Source organism: Bubalus kerabau, chromosome X (genome assembly GCF_029407905.1).
Source record: "Bubalus kerabau isolate K-KA32 ecotype Philippines breed swamp buffalo chromosome X, PCC_UOA_SB_1v2, whole genome shotgun sequence".
Lineage (NCBI taxonomy): Eukaryota > Metazoa > Chordata > Mammalia > Artiodactyla > Bovidae > Bubalus > Bubalus kerabau.
Window position 1 is genome coordinate 94,416,658 of NC_073647.1, and position 22,152 is coordinate 94,438,809.

General features: G+C 51.6%; 1 protein-coding gene across 2 annotated transcripts; it reads right to left on the reverse strand.

Moving 5' to 3' along the window:
* Positions 1 to 546: 546 nt before the first annotated feature.
* On the reverse strand, positions 547 to 20,330 carry NLGN3 (neuroligin 3). Of its 2 annotated transcripts, XM_055563228.1 has the most exons (6): positions 19,874 to 20,330; positions 15,238 to 15,297; positions 13,447 to 13,596; positions 6,492 to 6,677; positions 3,042 to 3,831; positions 547 to 2,404 (listed from the first exon to the last, which is right to left on the reverse strand). In XM_055563228.1, the coding sequence occupies exons 1-6, from the start codon at positions 20,328 to 20,330 to the stop codon at positions 1,561 to 1,563; spliced, it is 2,487 nt and encodes an 828-aa protein (XP_055419203.1). In that variant the 3' UTR covers positions 547 to 1,560. The 2 variants fall into 2 exon arrangements, with proteins under 2 accessions (XP_055419203.1, XP_055419204.1); XM_055563229.1 differs by lacking the exon at positions 15,238 to 15,297.
* Between the last annotated feature and the right edge of the window lie 1,822 nt (positions 20,331 to 22,152).

Here is a 22,152-nt window from a genome sequence, read left to right on the forward strand (position 1 = left end):
CACCCAAGGCCAGGGAGTCCACATATCTGATGCTGCACTGGATTCAGACATGAAAAAGAATTTTCAGCATATTAGAGGGCGGACCTCGTCCCAGCTCCCAGTCGTCCAGGACGAGGGCAGGGTAATGGCGATGGTGGCAGAGGCAGCAGCGGCTGGTGGCGGCAGTGGCAGCAGAAGCCGTGGTGCAGTGGAGAAGGAAGTGTTATTTTTGCAGTTTCATTAGGAGGCCCGAGGTGCTGAGAGAAGGCTTCAGCCGCAGGAACCCAGAGCGTTGGGGGGTGAGGGTGGGGGTGGGGACAGCAACCTGATTAAGATTTGAGAGGCCTTCGTGCAGGGGGTCAGCAGCCAGCCGCCCAGACTCGTATCAGCTTAAAGGCACAGGATGCAGAGGGAGACTGCGAGTCCTCTCCCGCAGAGGTGCCCTGCCAGGAGGTCTGTTGGGGCAAGGCCTGTGCAAGGGAGGCAGGTTGGGAGTGCTAACTGGATTTTTTATTTTTATATCAAGACACTGTGTTTAAAATTTTTACAAAGGACAAACTCCATGGGTTTCCGTTAGTGTTTTAAGAACTTTTCTTTAAAAAAAAAAAAAAAGCCAACAACAACAAAAAAAACACCGTCTTTTTGAAAGAGAAATGACATACACGAAAGAGACTCTAAAGAAAATGGGGCGAACTTCTGATAGCATTACCCCAAGGGCAGAGGTAGGACCCAGCTTACACCCAGGGCCCCCAATAATGACATGGCCTCCACAAAACCTCGTTCACCAAATCTGGGGTCCCCTGGTCTAGGGAGGCCAATGCTCCTGGGGAACGCAGGTCACCTGTGGTCTCCACAGCCCTCCACAGAGATAGAGGCGGCTGGTGAGTTGTCCCCTATGGCCTTCCAACCCCATCCAGTGACAGCCCCTTCCTCCTTCTCCCCCATGGTCTTGCTCGAATCTGTTTCTTTCTTGGGGCTCACGTTCCTCAGTCATTGTGTGAGCAATGGGAGTTCCAAAGCCAGAGAGACCTGGGCCTGGAGCCCTCCCTTCCGGAGCCTCTTTGCACTCATGGGTTGGAGAAGCATTTGTTCCAATTTTTTTTTTTTAAAAATCAACAAAAACGAGACCCAGAAAAAAGACCAAGTCTAAGGGAGAAAGAGCTACTCTGCTCTTTAAAGCTCCCAAGTCTGGAGTTGGTGGGTGGTGCAGTTCCAAGAGATGCGGAAGGCGAGCACCAAGGGGTATCCAGCTGGTTCTTCAGGCTCCCTGGGAGTGTCTGTGGTCAGGTCTGGGAGCCGGCTTCAGCTGCTGTTCCATGGGTCCTCAGTTTCCCAAGGACTCATGTGTGTCTCCATTTGAAGGGCTTGTTCAGGTTTACTTCCTTATTTGTGTTGTTGCACATGCGGGTGCATGTCCATATCTGTCTATGTTTGTGCACGTGGGTCTGCTGTTGGGTGTGGGTGTGTGCGTATACATAGATGTCTGCATGTGTCTGCGTGTGTGTGTGCATGTGTGCATGTGTTTTTGTGGATCTGGGAGGGGTAGAACCAGGATATAGGCTGTGCTCTGGGCTGGAGCTACTATACCCGAGTGGTGGAGTGTGAGTGGGGCAGCCCAGTACTGTTGAACCCTGCGGCAAAGGTGTTATAGGGGTGCAATGTCTGCAGCCCCACCAGGGAGTTGGGGATCATAGTGATGGTGTTGGGGGTCATGAGTGGAATGTCATCAGGGGAGCGCCGCAGGGTCAGCGTGTAGTCAGGCAGCGTGGTGAGGCGCAGGGTGTCGTGGGGGGGACCTGCCTCACACTCATGGTGTGTGGGACCCAGCTGCAGCGCTGCCAGCTCCTCCTCAGGAGCAGCTCCCAGTTCAGGAGCCCCAGCTCCCCTCTGAGGGCTGGGCTGCCGCAGGGGCTCCTGACGTCGCTTGTCCTTGCGATAGTAGAGAGCAGCGAAGGCCAGGACATTAAGGAACAGGAGGGAGGCCCCCACAGCGATGGTGACGCTTAATTCAGTGGAGTAGTCACGTGGGTTCTCCACCAGGAGTGGCCCTGCATCCTGGTCCCCGTTCCAGGACCCCTGGGCATTCTCGTTGCTGTAGGCGGGAGAGATGGCTGGTCGCTTGGTGCTCCAGGTCTTGCCATTGGGCCTGCGGGTGATGTGGGAGCTGTGGGTGGTATCCGGGGGTGGCACTTTGGTGGTTGTGGACGTGTAGTGGAACATGTCGTGCAGGTTGTATAGGTGGGGCACCAAGTGTTTCCAAAAGGCCACCTTAGTGGCCCGGTAATGATCGCGGACCCTTGGCTTCAACCCGATGTGAAGGTACAGCTGGTCTCGGGGATTGTATTTGGACCAGGCCACTTCCTCAAAGCGGTTGGCCTTGGTGTGAATGAACTTGGTGTCCTGGGGGACCGGCTTGTTGGGATCCCTGAAATACCACATGGAAATCTGGGGTCACCACTCTATGTAATGAGGAAAAGGCCCAGATTCTTCCTTTAACACCCAGCCCTAAACCCCTTCCCCAGTCCAGAATGTCCTATAATTTCCATGTTTTTTGGGGTCCCTCACCCTGTCCATACCCCTCATCTTCCCCAGACCTTGAACTCCTATTGCCCATGGCATCATGGAAACCATCACATCCTCCCCTGCACCCATCCTCTGAGATCAAGCTATAGGATGCTTCTTCTCACAAGTTATAGAGCATCCATTCATCTTTTCAGCTGCCCAGTTTTTCCAAGAGCCCTTTAAAGGCTTTCTGAATGTACTTTATTCCCACTTCACCTGGCTTCTTACCATCTAAACTCGAATCCCATAGTTATGCCAGTAATTCTCATTCCTGCTTGATCCTAATGCTGACCAAGTTCTGAGCCTCCACAAAAATTTTTAAGGGAAGGAAATGGCATGAAAGACTAGATAAGGGGATGTATGGAGAAGGATGAAGGGGTTACCAATCAAGATTTGGGGACTGTTTTAGGAAGGGAGATGATGGAAGAGGTTTAGGTAGAGGAGCAAAGGGGAGGGCACACTAGGGTCCCAAAGTAGAAGAACCCCCACCTTCTCCTTACCCAGTCTTGGCAAAGTTGGTCCAGTAGGTCATCACAACAGCACTGAGCATAACATCATTCTTGGAGAAGTTGCAGGGGAAGAGGTCAGTGGGGCCTACCATAGGGACACCAAAAACATAGGGTACTTCATCCCCATGAGCTGCGTCTGACCAAGCAGGCTTCATGAGGCTCTGGCAGTGATGGTAGAAGGCGTAGAAGTAGGTAGGCGAGCCATAGCGGGCATGCAGATCAGCCGTCACCACTGAGGGCTCCACCCACTGGTGGTCAGTGAAGAGTGCCACCAATGTCTTACGGCGGGTCTCAGGATTGTCACGGTCTGCCCAGTCTGTGTACATGAACTTGATGGTCTCCCGCAGGGTGTCCTTACCCTCAGGATAGCCGTACAGATTGTCCACAAAGTTGGAGACTGAATAGTCAAAGTCAGTGCCAGAGACACCATCTTCAGGGTCCACCACCCCTTCCACAAACTTGAGCCCCTCACCCTGGTTGACACCTAGCATGATGTCATAGTTGAGGAACTCGCCCTGTTCCATGAGAATCTCTGGGTCATCAGGAATGACATCACCATCAATCACTGGGCCAAAAGCCACATGGTAGCGGGCTGGCTGGATGTCTTGCTCTACCAGCTCCTTGGCACTCTTTTGCCGAAGACAGTCCACCATGTCAACTGTGTCTAGCACATTACAGCCCACCTTGTCTGCCAGCAGGCTGGTGTACTTCACTGGTTGGTAGTTCACAGCCCAGCTGGACAGAGCAGAACCGCTTTGGATGATGGCCCTCTGGAAAAGCCCTTAGAAAATAGACAGCACCAAGTCAGATCATCGTGTCACTCATGGCCTAGGCCTGGCCCCGTGGGACAGATCAAACACCTCTTCATTCCTTTTTTATTGAGGTCACCCTCTGGGTTGAATGGGCCGTGAAGAAGGAATAACCCTTTTGCTGGAATGATGGGTTAGGACCAGAGGAGGGGTTGTTGGGCTCCTTTCCTGACTGGTCCCCCGCCTGTTTCTTATCTCCTCATTCTAGGATGATGGTTGGTAACTTCGGGGTTAAGGAAATGCCAGGAAGAATTAACCCCTTGGGTCCCAGACATCAGTTTCCTTAGGCTCCCTCTCTTTATCTCTCCTTTTCTTCCCCTCTTGCTTCCTGCCCAGCTGGGCCCAGCTCTGTGCCAGCACACCACCAGGGAGCTGGCGCTTCCACCACAAAGGGGTCTTTTTCATGAGGGATGAGAAATGCAGGCAGGAGAGAGTTTCACATTCTGGGAGTTTGGGGAAGGATTCCTGAGGGCAAAGGCCCTGTGGTCTGAAGGTCTCCAGGGCATGTGCCCTCCCAAACTGTAGCCTCCACAGGGACTTTCCTTTTCCTGAAGCTACTGATGCCTCAGGTCCAGATTTTCCCCTTGCTAAGAAGGAGCCAGTCCCCCAAACTCAAAACATAGATGATTCTTCCCCTCTATGGAAAAAAGGTATCATTCTTTCTCTGACCTCAACATTCCCAAGTAAGGGAAAATCTGGCCCACAGGTGCACAGTTCTATTCCTCTAAAAGAAAGAGTTTATGGGACTTCTCTGGTGCTCCAGTGGTTAAGACTCTGTGCTCCCAATGTAGGGGCTACAGGTTTGAGCCCAGCTCAGGGAACTAACATCCTGTATGCCATATGATATAGCCACAAAAAAAAAAAAGAGAGAGAGAGAAAGAAAGTTGAAGGGAGTCTGCACGGGTAAAAAAGAGAGGGAGAGAAATATAGATGACTACATAAGAAAGCCTCATTTTTTGAAAGATTATTCTCCATTAATCAATTACAGAAAGAGAGAATAAATCTTTAAAGCAGCCAGGTTGCCAGGGACACAGGCCCACTATGAGACAGAGAATTAGCACCACACCAACAAAGGCTTTCTCCTCCCGGGGAAATAGTCCCCAGTCAGAGGAGGCACTGTTCCTCTTTCCAGACAGAGGCACCTTCACCACTCATCACTTCACTCTCCTTGATGGAAAAAAGGAATTCCTGTTCCTGTACCATCACCTAGGAACACATTCTAAGTTGCCTACTTCCCAGCTTAGTCTTCCCTCATGGAGTCCCTGGAGGGACAGAGGCAGAATTTCTAGGTCAGAAAAGGTGATTTTTCTCCCTGAGAGAGACAGGCCTTCTTCAAAGAGAGAATGCAAGTCTTCCTGTGAGAATATCACTAACTCATAAGGTGGATTTCAGTGAAAAACTGTGTTCTCTCTCATGGTTTTCTTTACTTTAGAGAAGGACACTTATTTTGAGAAGCTCATCTTTGCCTCTCAGAGGTAGAAAGGGCTCTTACAGTCCAGGTGGCGCTAGTGGTAAAGAACCCGCCTGCCAATTCAGGAGATGTAAGAGACACAGGTTCTATCCCCGAGTCGGGAAGATCCCCTGGAAAAGGGCATGGCAACCCACTCTAATATTCTTGCATGGAGAATCCCATGGACAGAGGAGCCTGGTGGGCTACAGTCCATAGGTTTGCAAAGAGTTGGACATGACTGAAGCAACTTAGCATATACTCATAGTCCACAGGTGAAGAGAACATTTCCTGCTGAACACAAAAAAGGGTCTATTTGACCCCCTTGGAAGGGTCACTGGCAGAGGCTTCCCATCAGGCTAAAAATTAAAGTCTCCCTTAGCTGGGGTCATACAGCTTGGGGGTGGGAGAGGTTTGTTCTGGAGTGTGATAAGAACTTGCCACCCCTCAAACAAAGCTCATCCACAGGTTTTTAATGCTGGCTTTGGTCCTGTCTCCCCCGTCAAGGGCAGTTCCTGTCTTACACAGACTTGCTCTTCAGAGATGAAGGCCAAGAATGAGTGTTTCTTACACCTAAAAACTAATTTCCACTCTAGAGCTCTACCCGAAGTCACGTGTCCTTCCCACACAGAAAGATTTCCCCTGCCCAAAAAGAGCCAGTGTCCCTTCAGAAAGAGAGAGAGACATCCTACTCCCACACTCCTCAATAAGACTCCCACATCACAAGGAGAACCTTCCTTTCTCAAGATATAAATGGGATTCTCTCCTTTCCTCTCTCACACTGGGAGATATACATCTTCCCCTAGAGAAACATTTCCTTTCCAATTCTCCCCAAAGAAGGCTTCCCTTGTAGCTCAGCTGGTAGAGAATCTGCCTGCAATGTGGGAGACCTGGGTTTGATCCCTGGGTTGGGAAGATCCCTTGGAGAAGGGAACGGCTACCCACTCCAGTGTTCTGGCCTGGAGAATCCCATGGACTGTATAGTCCATGGGGTCGCAAAGAGTCAGACACAACTTTCACTTTCACTTTCTCCCCAAAGGGACACTGAGCTGGTAGGCGAGGGTTGCTGATTCCCCTGGGTGCTCTTGGGACATGAAGCTGGGCACCCTGGAGCCTGGAGGGCCTGGGGTCAGGGTCGGCAGCCAGCACTTGGCTAGTTCTTGTGCTGTTCCAAGAGCTACTCACCTTCAGAATGATGCGACAGCGTGAGGAGGCTGACACAGGATGCACCAATGCCTGAGCCAAAGACGGTGATACGGCGGGGATCACCACCAAAGAAGGCGATATTCTCGCTCACCCAGCGGAGGGCCTGGATTTGGTCAAGGAGCCCATAGTTTCCCTTGGCAGCCTGATCGCCAGTGCTCAGGAAACCTGAATTCAATAAAGGGCACAAGGACAGTGAAGGTGGAGGGATGGAGCATTTGGATGGCGATGACTGTCAGGGGCATAAGGATGGAGGATGAGCATGCAGGGTCGCTCTTTTCACCCAGTTAGCATTAACCATTGCTCTTTTCTGCAAGGTCCAGCACCATCACTCTGGGAACGATCAGTTCCCTACTTCCTACTCATTCCCCAGTTTGGAAGGCGGGGTCTCCAGACTGTCTGAAAGGAATGCCTCCAGTTGGGAGACTTAAACTGCAGGAATTGTAAATGGCCAGTATCCAGCATCCTCTGCCTTGATGTGCTAACTGATACATTACTCTAGCACCTGTCAAGATAGAGTAGAAAGAGCAGAGACCTTGGCTCTACCATTTACTGGCCATGTAGTTTTAGGCAACTTATTGAAAATCCCTGGGATCTAGCTTCCTCTCCTGTAAAATGGGGATAAAATACTTCAAAGGGTTGTATCAAGGATAAAATGAGCATAGGCATATCAGATATGCTCAGCACACTATACATCAATAGCTACTTCTCTTTTTGCTTTGTTCTGTCTCTGGAGGAAGTCAAGATTCGAAGAGACTATAATCCCTAAGCCCTCCTGGCACCCCCTGTCCAAGCTTGTCCATTTCCACTTCCTTCCAGGGCCTCAGATGCCCCCTTCTCCTCATTCTCAGGGCAGGCCCTCATTTCCCCATCCTCCAAGACCTAATGAATCAGAAACTCTGGGGGTGGGGCCCAGCAATCTCTATGTTTAACAAGCTCTCCAGGTAATTCTGATGCCTGCTAAAGTTGGAAAAACCACTGGGTTAGACCATCTTTTTCGTCTGGTGGAGAAATGGGGAAGTCAGTGCAGCTCATTACCACAGAAACAGGTCTTCCCGCCCACCCACTGGGATTTGCTGCTGAGGAGACATGTCACCATGGAGACTACCTTCCCACCCACCTGCTGGGATTTGCTGCTATGGAGACTTGTTGCCATGGCAACTACCTTCCCACCCACCTGCTGGCTATCCCACAGAGATGTCCTATATTCCCCCTACTCCACCCTGCTTCCATTTTAGTCTGGTCTTGCTGCTTCATTTCATCCTCTTCCCTGATATTTAGGCTCCTTGGAAGGCTATCATCTCCTGCCCTAGGCTTTTGGAAAGGTTCTTTCCAGGTGGATAGCTGTGGTGCTCTTACACACTGAAAACCTATACCTGGGTCAGTATTTTTTAACTCCACAGTTAAAAGCTCATCCACAGCCCCTGGGATGAACTTTGTGGGAGGCCATGTTTGAGGAGGCTCCCTCAGCTCACAGAGAGTTCTCCAATGGGCCTGGTAGACCACGAGCAGAAGCTGAATTCAAAGAGACTCAAGCAGGCACAAGACCTCATCACTGTCTTTCTTGAGTCCTTCTGAATCTAGCTACTGTGAAAGAGCTCATTTCACCCGCAAGTATGTTATTAATTTACCTTTGGTGCAATTAAGTATGTAAAGTACTTAGTTATTCCTCTCAGGATCTAGTCACAAGCCCTCTTTAGCCCCAGGTTCCCAATGAGGAAATGAGAAGGAATTAGAGAAAGCCTGAATGAGGATGAATGGAGGAGCTCTTGTGCCTCTAGACAAGGGAACCAGCTTCTTGTCTGGCCCATTCACAAGCTGAAGTTGCTCCTGCAAGTCTTGAAAAGTATGCTGACCAAGATCCAACCTGGCTGTCCAAGCCTTGAGACCCTCCAGCAAAACTCATTGTGTTTCTCTTAGCCTGCCTGTCCTCCCTCCCTCCTCTCTCTTTCCCCCATTTTCTCTCTGCCTTGTCTCTTATTTAGGCAATAGCAGACTTGGCTTTGGTCTTTGCCAAGGTATCATTCAGTGAAATGTGTCAAATACACCTGTCCTAATCAGCAGGGAGAGCCTGCATTTGGATGTAGTAAAGTAGATTTCTCCAAAATGTACCAATTTCCTGGGTTGGGAACAAAGGCCTGAAAGGGCTGAGTGGAGGATTTGAGCATCACTCTCTTCTCCCTCGGGTCCCATGAACCTCAGGATAAGAGGCACTGAAGCTTGTGGATGACGTCATGTCAACCATCCTACTGCAAGCATCCTGCTTGAAGTGCTCTATCCAACAGGCTCAGGCAGATGATACAGTAAATGTCACTGACCACAAACACACAAAAAACCTGGCAGTTTGGAAAAGCAGGCATTTGCTGCTGGTTCCCCAGTAACTCAGTCATCCAGTGAAACCATGTGAGAATGAGGGCTGAGACACCAAACTCCATAAACTGCTAGAGCAAATCTGAGCCAGTCTCCCTGGGCCCGAGTTTATACTGCAGTACATGGTAAGCTGCTTATCAACAGAAGACAAGGGAATCTGGTACACTGTATCAAAACCAGATAGCATGTCACCCAAGGCTTGACATTTACCAGGTTTTCAGTTTGCCTGAAGGTACCTGAGCAAGGATGTAGGATTCAGTTCTGAAACCTGAAAGAAAACTCAGCAAGCCCTACTTCCTCAGCCCCGGGGATATCCACATCCTATATCCTGCTGAGGTCCCTTTCTTATGTTGGGCTCAAGCCCAGTGGGGGCTTTTCAAATTATAGATACCTCTCTGCCTTGGATGGGATCCATGGACTCGCCTGTGACATCGTCTAATAAAATATGTGCATCACCTAAGATGTCTAAAGAAGCACCTTGGAGGGAACCGTCTGTTTGGGCTCAGGGCTCGGAGAAGCTGATGGGAAGGAGAGTGAATGAATGCATATAATTGAGGTCCAAAACTGGTCACATGTTTTGGGAAACAAAACAACAAAGCCTCAGCTATAAAACAAAATCCCCAAGAAACAGGGACAAACCCATGTTCTATATCTGGCCCCAAGAGACAAAAACATCTCGTATGTATCCAGAGTCCAATCAGTGGCTTATTGATTACATTTGTGTTCCAGAGCAGGCACTGAAGGGCACACAGGAGGTGGTGGGAAACTTCTGGCCAAATCTTACTTTATGGCTCCTTCTGAGGTTTGGGTAGTATTATTTTGATCACTAACTATTTAAGTCCAAAGAATACAAATGTTTATTTTTTTTAAATAAATATTTTTTAAAATGTGCTGGTTTTTTTTAACCCCAAGATGTGCTGTTCTAGTTATGCAAAAGAGAGGAGGTTGTAAGGTGGTGGTCGGGGTCTTAACCTGAATTTCGTGAATGAGTTTCAGTGGGATCCATGAAATAATTTCTGTAAGTTTGTGTGTGTGTGGTGTGTGTGTGTGTGTGTGTGTGTGTGTGTGTATGTGTGTATGTATGCACGCAAGCATTTTCTGGGATAAGGGGCCATCATTTCAAAGGGGTCCAAGATTCCCCAAAAGGTTAAAAATTTCTGATATACAAGCTTAAGGATTAGAGCAACTGAAGGGTCGTGAAGTAATCATCAAACCAGGATATCACAGGGAGCTTGCAGCCCACAGCTCCCAAGTGACACTTCAAATCCTGAGTCTCTCCTCCGCCTCCTTTCTCTGTGTCACTCTCATCCTCTTTTCTCTTTACCATCCTTTCCTTCCCTTTCTTACTTTTCTCCCCTCATTTCCCCAATTCTCCACTCTCTCTTTGCCTTCATTCCAGCTGGTCAGATAATTCGGAACTGAAGCATATTCTTAGTATTCTCTGTGCTTTCCATTGGTCCTTAGAGAATGGAGCTTTGTGTTGATCATTTTTAAAAGCAGCTGAGTTGAACATTTTCTTTCACCCTCATTTAGAAAATAAAGTAACAAAATTACTTCTGGCCTTCAACAACCATGCATGTGTGCCTGCATATCTGTGTGTGATTACATTTGTATATTCATTACTCTTCAGGCACTGGGCAGCCCAAGTGTGTGGGTTTACAGCCACCTGCATGGTACCATTTTTACTGTCAGAGACTCCAATCCTCTTTCTCAATGGGACAGAACAGCTTACGAGAGCCTTGCCGTAATGTCTGGGGCAACTCCGAGAGCCACAGGAGCAGTGGCAGAACTATAAAACCCGAAGCCCACTAGACTGTGGAGAGACCAGGGAGATGCCCCACATAGGTCACATCTAGCATCTGGATCTGCTGAAGGGGACGCAGGCTCCACTTTTTTCAGAGAATATAATTTCTCCAGCCTGAACCTCCAAAACATGTCTTGCTATCCTATGTAGTATTAAGGGGAAGTCAACAGGAGGTGGCCTTTCTGTGTATGGAACTGCACCCACAAGTGAAATGCAGCTCTGGGGTCTCTGAGGTTTGAACAGGCAAAGCCACATATTCACAAGTATATGAAAATAAGGTCCCATCAGCCAACCAGCCCAGAAGAAGCCAGGCCTACTGTTGGTTCAGCACCCAGGCCTGCAGACCTGACAAAGAGCCCTGACCCCCACTGGGACTCTGAGGACACCAGCCCTCCAGGCAGGAAGTTGGCTTCTTTGTGCCACTCCAAGGGGATGGGGCTGCATGCGCCCTCAGAAGCCTGTGTGCTTGGTTGCCCTCTCTGAGGCACTTGTTTACCTCAAGACCTTGGCCACAGCTAGGCATTACCAGTTATCAAGGAAGGCACAGGGCAGAGGGGCAGCCTAAATCTCCAAAATAAGCACGTGGGCAACAAAGTATGTGTGGGAAGGGGATAAGGGTGTGTATGAGGAGGTATTTGAGAACTAAGTGTGTATGTCTGGGAGCACAGTGGTGTAAGGGATAGGAGTATATGGAGATATATGTGTAGAGAGAGTGTGTAGTGTATGTATATGGGGTATGTAAGTGTGGGGTGTGCATGAGTTTGTACGGATATGGATGACCAGGTGTGAGTATATGGATGCATGTATATTTGTGGAGTAGGAATATGTATACATGTATGTATTGGACATATATATGCTAGATGTGTATAGGAAGAGTATGTGTGCATATGTACATGTGTATGTGTGGGTATGTGCATGGGGGTCTGTGGGTTTGTGTATAAGGGGGAACCAAAGAAGGCAATGGCACCCCACTCCAGTACTCTTGCCTGGAAAATCCCATGGATGGAGGAGCCTGGTAGGCTCTAGTTCATGGGGTCGCTAAGAGTCGGACACGACTGAGCGACTTCACTTTCACTTTTCACTTTCATGCATTGGAGAAGGAAATGGCAACCCACTCCAGTGTTCTTGCCTGGAGAATCCCAGGGACAGGGGAGCCTGGTGGGCTGCCGTCTATGGGATCGCACAGAGTCGGACACGACTGAAGTGACTTAGCAGCAGCAGCAGTAGCATAAGGGGGGAACATATATTATATGTAGAGCATGGAATGTGTATGTACACGTGGAAGCAGGGATATGAGGGATATATGTAGTATTTGTGTACTTTGGGGTGGGGAGGTGTGGACTTGCAGGTATGGCTCCTATATGTGTAGGGAGGGGAACATTGGTTCATGCTTATGTAGGGAAGCTGAGGGACATATGCATGTGTGTGAATGTTAGAGGAGAGTGGATACAGAAGTGGGATATGTAGGGAGACATATATCTGTGTATGTGTAGAAGATTCCCCCACCACTCCATACACACTCCACACATATAGTCTCCCCAACACACATATCTAGATACCCCACACCTTTCTACACTCCTTACCCATACCCCACATCTTATCCATACCCCACATCTACACAGATTTCTCTAACCTCCCACGTGTACACACACAGAGGTTCCCTCCCCATCGCTATATCTACATCTGTGCCCATATACATATGTGCGGTGTTTGGGTGTGGGTACCACTCCAGTACTCTTGCCTGGAGAATCCCATGGACGGAGGACCCTGGTGGGCTGAAGTCCATGGGGTCGTGAAGAGTCGGACATGACTGAGTGACTTCCCTTTCACTTTCATGCATTGGAGAAGGAAATGGCAACCCACTCCAGTGTTCTTGCCTGGGGGGGGGACCCTGGTGGGCTGCCGTCTATGGGGTCGCACAGAGTCCGACACGACTGAAGTGATTTAGCAGCAGCAGCAGCAGCAGTAGCAGCATGGACCCAGGGTGTGGGTCTTTGTGTAGAGTGCATTATGGGGGTAGAGGGAAGCATGAGGTGGGCATGTGTGGTGTATATGGGCATAGATGCAGATATAGTGATGTGGAGGGAACCTGTGTGTGTGTGTGTATGCATGGAAGGTGAGAAAAATCTGTTTAGATGTGGGGTATGGATATGGAGTATAGAGAGGTATGCAGGTATCTGGATATGTGCGCTGGGGAAAATATATGTGTGGAGTGTGTATGGAGTGGTGGGAGAATGTGCATATATGTGAGGGGGTCTGTAGATGTAGGGATGTGTGTGTGTATGTTTGTGGAGGTGAGAAATAGTTGGACACATGGGGATGGATGTGGGCCATGTGGACATGTGGACATGTGAGGGTATATGGGTGTGCAGATGCGTGACTGACTAAAAGGAATATATGTGTATGTGTAGGGTGTTTAGGGATGTGAGGGTAGGAGAATAGAGATAAGGACAGGACACCAGAAAATAAATTGTTTTTACAAAACTCAGCCATGCCAAAATCTGGAAGCAGAGACCTGGCTTGAGGCCTAAGAGAAGGTGTGAAGTTTGAACTGAATTTCGAATGGCATCTCAACATTCCAGGAAAGGACCTAGGGATGTGCGTAAGCTCCGAGCAGTTGGGTAAAACCATGGGATAACAACCTTGTGACCACCGTCATTAGCACCAGCTAGAGAACCCAGGGGCTTGTTCTCAACTCCTCAGCCTTCTATCCTTCCTTTGAGAGCTCAGGCTTCCTTCTAGGCATCCAACAGGGAACCATACCTAGCACTCCAACCCGATAGTTGAGGGTGATGACGATGACGTTGCCATAACTGGCCAGGACACTGCCGTCAATCATGTTGCCTGTCCCTTCCATGTAAGAGCCTCCATGGATGTAGACCATGACAGGCTTGGCGCCACTGTCCCGGATGTCTGCAAGGAGAAGGGTTGAGACACAGGCTGGGTAGGCTGCCCTTCCTCCCCCACCCCCGCCAGCCCTGGGGTGGGGTGCGGGCAGCAAAGCTATCCCAGGTTCCAGGACACCACTGCCATCTCTGAGGGCAGGACTCAGGGGGCTGTTCAGCCCAGAGCTTGGGCCATCGGCCAGAGAAAGTCAGATTCTGGTGATGTTTTTAAAGACTGGTTTCAAGTGCCTCCCAGCTGAAGGCAGCCAGGTGTGCCTGATACAGTGAGTTCTACAGAGGCTATGGCTGAGCCCTGGGGGACAGAGGGCAGGAGGAAGAGAAAGGGCTGGTCCCTTAGCTGGATCAGTGAGTCCCTGCCCTGGGCACCCAGGAGTCCTGGGACCTGACATGGCTTTAGAGAGCAGGGGCTGGGGAGCCCTGAAACCCCCAAGGCTAGACCAGTTACATGGAAATACGGCCATTGGCAGCAGCTGGCCCCCCAGTGCAGACAGAGACAAGAGGTGTGGGGATAAGGGGCGGCACAGGAAGAGAACAAGGGAAAATGTGGGGACAGGGGAGAGAATGGCAGAGATGGGGTTGGGGGGACCTTACTGACATGGTTTCTCAACCATGTGCTCGTTTACCCCATTCTCCCTGGGCATTAGGCAGACTTAGCTGCAAACGCTGGGGATGGGGAAGAGGTGGGGCAGAACTAAGAATGAGAGAGCCCACCCCGAGTCAGCTCTGAGATGAAGATGGAGCCTCCACAGAGGCCACTCAGCAAGGGATTTTTAAGTGGTTGCTCCCAAGCCGTGACTGTCCCAAGTGGGGACAGGGCTGATCTCCTAGACCTGCAGCACACCCCCCACCCCCGGCCTGGGAGCTGGGCTGCACCCCGCTGCCCCAGCACACCCTACCAGCCACCAGTGGGCCCCCTTGAGCTGTGTGGCCCCCAGGGGTGGGGGCCAAGGCATGGAGGTAGAAGGGAATGCTCTCTGCTGCCGCAAACACAACCTGTTTTCCTGAGGAGGAAGGAAGACTGGTTCAACCGTCACCCAAAGATCTTATGCCATCCACTGCCTGGTCTGTGGCGTATTGGCCTCAGCCTGGTGTTTCAGCCTGGTTCTTGTGGCCGTCCTGAACCTAATACAGCCCCTGACCCCAGGCCATCTCTCTCTTTCTGGGCGAAGGCCAAGGAGGTTCTAGGTGGTGCTGTTCCCCAGCCCCTGGGGTCATCACTGCCTCCCTCCTCACTTCCCTCTCCCAGGAGCCAACCTCCCCACAAAAACACAGGGGCTCCTGCCATTCAGGTTCCTCTGTGCCTCTCCTCACCCCCCACCCTCCTCAGTCCTGCTTTCTCTCCACTCTCCCTGCTGCTCAGTTGGGGCAGGTGCCCAGGAACCACAGAAGATGGGGAAGGAAGCTGTCTCCGGGCAGTGGGGGACCCCGTAGCTCTGCTCGTGGTCCCCTGCTCCTGCCAGCCGTGTCCATCACCCTGGAACTCCCAGTGGCTGACCAGGCCAAAGATGGATGAACAGCCCAACGGCCTTGTACAGGAACAGAAACACACCAACGGACAGACAGACAGACAGACGGGGCTTCTCCCCATTGAGAGAGGGAGGGGCTCTGTGCCATGCACCAGCCGCCACGCCCTGCAGCCCCCAAATACCTTCATCTTCATCCCCGTCATTATCCGCTAAGTCCTCGCCCTGTTTCTTAGCGCCGGATCCTGGGGACCAGACACGGGGAGACACAACAGCACAGAACAGAGAACAAAACAGAGAGAGAATTCAAAAACAGCATGACTGCAGTGTGGCCCAGCAAGCCAGCTCTGGGCCTGGGCCCAGGACAGGCAGGAGGGATGGCAAGAACTGAGGGAATCGGTGGGCTGAGGCCCAGACCTTCATCAGGATGATGGTGTTGCAGGCCCCTGCTGTGCTGGCCTCACTGCACCTCCCTACCTGCCTCTCTGTCCCCAACAGCCTGTCTCAGCCAACCACCTTCCCAGTTAGGAAGGAGGCAGCAGCAGGTGGGCCAGGGCATGGAGCTGGAGACCATCTCAGGGGAAGGCCTTCTCCCAGGTGGAAAGGGCTGCACATGTGTACACAGGCCAGCTGAGCTGGAGCGTGGGGGCAGGCGCCAAGGGTGAGAGGTGGCATCACCACCATGTAGCTACAGACGTGAGCTGTCAGGGCAGAGCCAGGGACCCTAGTCCTAAGCTATTTGGGCTCAGTGGGCAGCCTCAAGCTGGGTCTCAACTGATCCTGATTCCCACAGGAGAAAATGGGAGATGAAGCTTTCCCTCGCTGGGACCTGCTCTGAGTAATGGCAAATGGGGCTCCTGCCCACAGGAACCAGGCCTGAGAGCAGCAAGCATTGCTCTGAGATCAAAAGACAGCCAGAGAGGGAGGGAGGGAAGAGAAGGAAGGGGAAAAGGAGAAAGGGACATGAGAGAGAGAGAAACAGAGATAGGGATGATGGTAGCAGCTCCTACCATGTACCGAATGGTTACCATGTGCCAGACACTCTACTTCTGCCATATTGTTTGATCCTTACACCCCAGTGAGGGAGGGACTATCTTTACTCCTGTTTCACTGATGGGGAAACTGAGGATCAGAGAAGCAAAGTGACTTGCTTAAGATCACACAGTTAGGAAGTGCTAGAGGTGAGATCCAAACCCAGGTCTGCTTGATTCCAAAGTCAATGGTCTTTCCACTGCACCATGCCACCTTTCTGGGATGGGGAAAGGGAAGGGAAAAAATAAGTCAGGAAAAGAGGTGGATCATGGGGAAGGGGGAAGGGAGGGAATAAGAGAAAAGAAGAAACTAGAGGAGAGAAGTTTAGGACCTGGCTGAGCTGGCACCAACTCTCCTTCCCATTCTAAGGAGACAAGAAGTTCATCTTGAAAATGGCTTTGAGAAAGAAGACCCACCACCCGGGTGCTGATCAGTGTGTGGAAACAGAGGTCATTCTACTGTACCCCAGGGCTTATCCTGTTGTCTAAGATATCAGATACTCTTGGCCCGGAGGCAGCAAATAGCTTTCTTTCTCAGCTGGTCTGGGTTCCCTTACAGCTATTAATCAAAACAGGAGCCGCCCTCAAATTATAAAATAACTTTTCAACTAGGGCAAGAGCCCAGCCTGAGGGGCAGAAACTGCCTCTGGCTTTCTGAACCTCTAGTGGTGCCGACAGTCTTAACACCTGAGGACAGCACTGCCCTCAGAAACCCTGTGGGGCCTGGGGCGTCATCACCCACGCAGCAGAAAGCCCCACCCCGTCCTCAAACAGCAAGGAATCACTCATCCTTAAACATGAATTCCCTCCAATTTGATGAAGGTGGAGGTGGGGGGACAGGGCACACCTTCCCCAGGAATTTCTTCATTTACTCTGGACCCTGACTTAAAAGATGCATCCCTTTTGTCCCCTTCTGGGAATGTCCCTGGCTTGCTGCACTGTCCCAGCCTCCTTTGTACAGATGCTTTGCTCCCTCTGCATAGCACTCACTGAGCAACTCCTCGCTGCCATGCCTGTCCCCGCCCCTCCAGGGACTATAGACCACCATCCCCGAGTCCAGTACCGTGCTGCTGCAGATGCCCAACCAGCCCTGCCTGCTCTGAACACACCACCCCCATAACCATCTCTGGGGACGGGTCTCCCCTAAGAGGCAGGCTTTTAAAATCTGTTCCAAATGGCCAACAGGCCCTGGATAGGGAACTAATTTGAGCAGCTAAATGACCAGATGCCCTCTCCCACGCTGTCTGGAACCCACTTCCCAGCTTGGCCTGTGGGGCTTCACTAAACCAGCTGAGTTTCAACACTAGCCTATGAGCTTCTTCAGAATAGCGATCAAGTCTTTAGTTATTTCTAAATCTTTCCTCTACCTCATATCCCTCCACATCCCAACAGCACCTAGCACATGGCCTTGCCCATAGTCAACAATCACGATTGGTAAATGTTTGAACTTGACTGGTGCTTCCAGGTCTGGACTCTTAGGACTGGACTGGACTGTCCTAGGCTCTTACTGGTGCTCTGGGGGATCAACAGCTCCTAGGAAATGGTTAATGTCATTGCCTCCCCCTCCATCCCCACACCCAAGCAAGCAACTAACTACGAGAAGCAGGTTTAACAGACCCTCTTCATGAATTCTTTTACAGGTTAAAGGAATGTTAAAAGGAATGTTAAGACTGGAATAGTCCTCTACCACCTTCAGATGCAGAAACGGAGGTTCTCAAAGGAAAAGACTTGTCTAAGGTTTCACTGTGAGTTAGCAGCTGATATGGGACCCAGGCTTGTGGCTCCCAGACCCATACTCTTTATGAAGTACCTCCATCTCCTATCTTCATTCATGCAAAAGCGTTTTTACTGATTGCCTTCTGAGCTCTTTACTGAAGCCCTGAGCTGGGTGTGGGGAGGTGGTGGAAAGCTTATCTCCGGGGCAGGGGACCTCCCTCAGAGCTTCAGTGTGCATCAAAAGCACAATATACACATTTCCGGGCTCTTCTCCCAAGAGATTCTTACTCGGTAGGGAATATCCAGTCCCTAATGACCCCACCTGGGGGAATCCTGCCCTATGATTTCAAAGGAAAACAAACTCCAAGCTTGCCAAAGGGTTGTAGGGACCAGGCTGTGATTTTCCACCTGTTCCTTAGTCTGTTATTGCTTCCAGTTGATTCACCCCATTTGTATTTCACCATTTGTTTCAGAGGGGAGGTGGGAATGACCAGATGGGAGTTGCCTCGCATGCTACAGTGGAAAGAACACTTCCCTGAGGGTCAAGAGACCCAGGTTTTGGTCCAGGCCCTGCCACAGACCAAGGAAGGGACCTTGAGCAGCAGCAAGTCACTCCCCTGGGCCTGTTTCCACATCTGTAAAATTGGGAAACCAACTCGTGCCTTATAAGCTTCCAGAGAAGGGAGGGGGGGTGGATTTTCTGAGGTAAGTATGCAAATACTTTGCAGAAAACAAAGTGGTGTTGGAACAGGAAGAGTTATTATACAGGTGGTGGGGGGACAAATTCCTCCTGGCAAGAGTGCCAATTTGAAATTTGAGATCTTGTGCCTCCTTTGGAGTCCACAGTTCCCAGAGACCTCCCAAGGTCTGCCATCAGGCCAGCCGGGGGCACTCAGCTATGCCCTGGCCAGAGGCGGTAGACAGGGTGGCAGGGTTACTACGCCTGGGTACCGTTTGGTCTAAGCTCCAGGGCTGGAGAGTTGAATCTCAACTTTCAACCTGGGAAAGAGCACGGAAGGATGAGTTGGCAGCTCCCTCACCAGGAAAATGGCAGAGCCTCTGGCTCCATTTTGGTGGCTTAGAGTTTCTCCTGAGGTGACCTGGAGGAAAGCACTGGCTTGGTCTTCGGCACACACTTTAGGGTGGAATTGGGGGCCAGGAAGTTTGAAAGAAACGGGGTTTTGCTGCTTCTGCTCTGAACCTGCCTTAGGCCACCAGAGCCTCCCTGAGGGGAGCCGGGGCCCTTGGATGAGGTGGAACTTATGCCTGCTCACCGACCGCCCCCTGAGCCTGGGCTACTTGAAGGAAGGCTGGGTCCTCAGGGGCAAGGGCAGGTGGGCAGGCAGCCCTCCCTCTCTCTCTCTCTCCCTCCCCGCCGGCTGGCTACCTACCTCCTTTCCTACAAATTTTCTTGTTGGGCTTTCGGGCGCATTCCTTGGAAATCCGCTTTACTGTAAAATGAATAAAAAACTAAAAAATAACAGGAGGCCTCTGCCCAGGGGCATGCACCCCCCACCCCCCAGGCCCCAATAGCTGCTCTGCAGGCGGCACATGGCAGAGAGCCTGTCCCACCATCTCCTTGTTTCTGTCACTTACCTTAGTGTGACCCCCGCGGGAGGAGGCATCAGCTAGTGAAAGAGGAGGCACCTAAGCACTGCCCACCAGGCTTGCCCCCTTCCCCCCACACACACCCAGCTCCCTTGGCCACACACACACAGGTGGAATGGCAACAGGGGGGCCCGGTGGAGCCAGCATCCTCCCGCGGGGAAGCTGCCAGCAGTGACCCATACTCCCCCGGGGAACCCCCATCCAGCATCTGGCCCTAGACCTGTCAAAGCTCTCAGGCCTGGCCAGGCCCATCCTGTGGTAACAGTGTCACTCACACATGGGAGCTCAGACAATGCTGGGAGAGGAAAGAACAGGGAGGAGGAAGAGGGAGGCCAAGCCAAGTGATGGTTAAAAGCCTTTTCACAGACAGACAGATGCATGCTTCAGGGCACACGACCACATGCCAGCCACAAACACGGTGGGGCGGGTGGGAAGCAGGGAGGGCACAGCGCCTGGCCGCACTCACCATCCTCCGTGGGCACATAGACGTTCAGGTAGAGGCAGTCCTCGTTAGGCTCCTGGATGTAAGTAGCGACGATATCCAAGTTGGCGGTGAACCAGACAGGAAGCATGACTTCGGGCACAGCTGTGTGGATGTTCTGGGGGCACACTGGGGGAAACTGTGTGGCGTTCCGGATGCCCGACCAGGATGGGGGCGGTTCAGGGGGCAGGAAACGTTTCTCGCCGATCGGGGGAGCTGCGTAGGGCACCCCAAGGTACTGGTCCACAGGCCCCAGGATCTCACTGGGCAATGGTACCCGGGCACCCCTTAGCTTCCCAAAGTGAGTGTTGACTGTGGGTGCTGGGGCCTGGGTACTGGCCCTCAGCACCAAGCTCAGGAACCACAGGGTGAGGCACAGGCTCCGGCCAACTGTGGGCTTGGGGCTCAGGGACAGCGAAGGTGGGCCAAGCCACAGCCACATGTTCCGGGCCGGGGGACTGGCAGGAGAGGCAGACTCCAGGGTCACAGCATCAGCCCAACAGGCAGCCCCTTCATGGCCACACTGACTTGAACCTCAAAACTGAACTCCCGAGGGACACCTACAGGTGCCCGGCAACGTACAGAGCAGGTCGTCCGAGCACCACCGCTTCAGAAAGGGGACTCCCTCAGGGCCAGACAGGCCTGTGGAAAGAGGGAAGTATGCGTCATCCAAGATGGTTGGGAGGACCGTGGAGTGGGTCTTTGGGGCCCTACTGTGCTCGGGCTGTTCTCTTATAGTTAAGAAAGGTTTCTTCACACCCGGGATTCCAAGGACCCTCAGACTGCCATTCAGAGCCATTCGCTGCACCCAGGGAAGTGGTTGGAAAAGCCAAGGGGATGGAGAGATTGACAGTTGTTGCCACTGTAAGTTGCCAGTCCCCAACTTCAACTTCTCAGCCAATGGAGTTCATCGGGGTCAACTGGAGCCAGAGTAGCATGTGGGGGAACAGGAAGTGGAGCTCAAGTTCCTGGGTACTCTTCCTGGACACTGAGCTCCTAGCCTCCAAGACCCATAACCCCCATAGGGTCCTCCACGTCAGGAGAGGGTAGGATTGTGCACCTCACTCCAGGACTAAGGCAGAATAAGGGAATATGCATCACATAAGCAAAGGGGCCCCTAGAGAGATCCCCTCTCTCACTGGCAGGGCAGGGGGCAGGACAGACATTCACAAGAGTCCCCAGGCCCTCCTGTACATTTCTCCACAGCCCTCTCTGCTTCCAAATACTTAAACATCAGTCCTTTCTGGCAGTTATCTCTAATTCACACGGGGTGCCAGAAACTGAGGCAGAAAGAAGTCTGCCTAGCACCCTAGGCATTGTTGATGCTCAGCCAGTGTAAAATAAACAACGGAGGGCGGGGGACACACACTCAGAGACTCATAGAAATAAACTCACAAAGACTCAAGAGGGAGTGAGAGAGAGAAAGCCGGAATCACAGACACTGTGATATTCACTCAGGGACATACATTTCAAACCCACAGAGACCCTCTCATATAGTCCCACCTTCTGAGACAGAGAGCTTCACAGAGCCAGAGACTCACAGAGAGATACATTCAGAGACACACACAGAGACTCACTGAAACCTAATCACACATACCACATAGGTAAATACCCAGGGACACAGGCAGCGTAATGGTGACACACAGGTGGAGACAGAAGCAGAAATAGCAACACCCTCGAGGCACACAGGCCTTCCGATACAACAGCTTACAGTCAACACACATACATAGGCACACACAGACACTCCCGCATGGACACACACACACACACACACACTTGAGTTTCCCCCTATTTCTCCCGCCTTCCAAGATTGTAGGCCTGCTCCTTTAAGAACTGGCTGAAGGGGTGGGGGAGGGAGAATGGGAACGCCCGGCCACCGCCACCAAGAGAGGGGAATGAGAGCTTGTGTGTGTGTGTGTGTGTGTGTGTGTGTGTGTGTGTGTGTGAGAGAGAGAGAGAGAGAGAGAGAGAGAGAGAAAGGGAGAGGGAGAAAGGAAGAGAGAAAGGAAGAGGGAAAGAGAAAAAGGAGGAGGAGGGAGGGCGGGCAAAGAGACTAAAGGGGGGCTCAGAGGAAATGGGGAGAAAAGTATGGGTGGTTAGATCCCAGACACTGCCCAGAATGCACCCGGGTGGGGGGAGGAGGGGAAGGGGTAGGAGTAGGGAGGTGGGGCAGGAGGGAGTGGGTGTGCGTGTGTGTATGGGGGGGCTAGTCCGCAGCTGAGTTCACACAATCCCCCCATTCACCGTCTCCATGGCAACTCCGG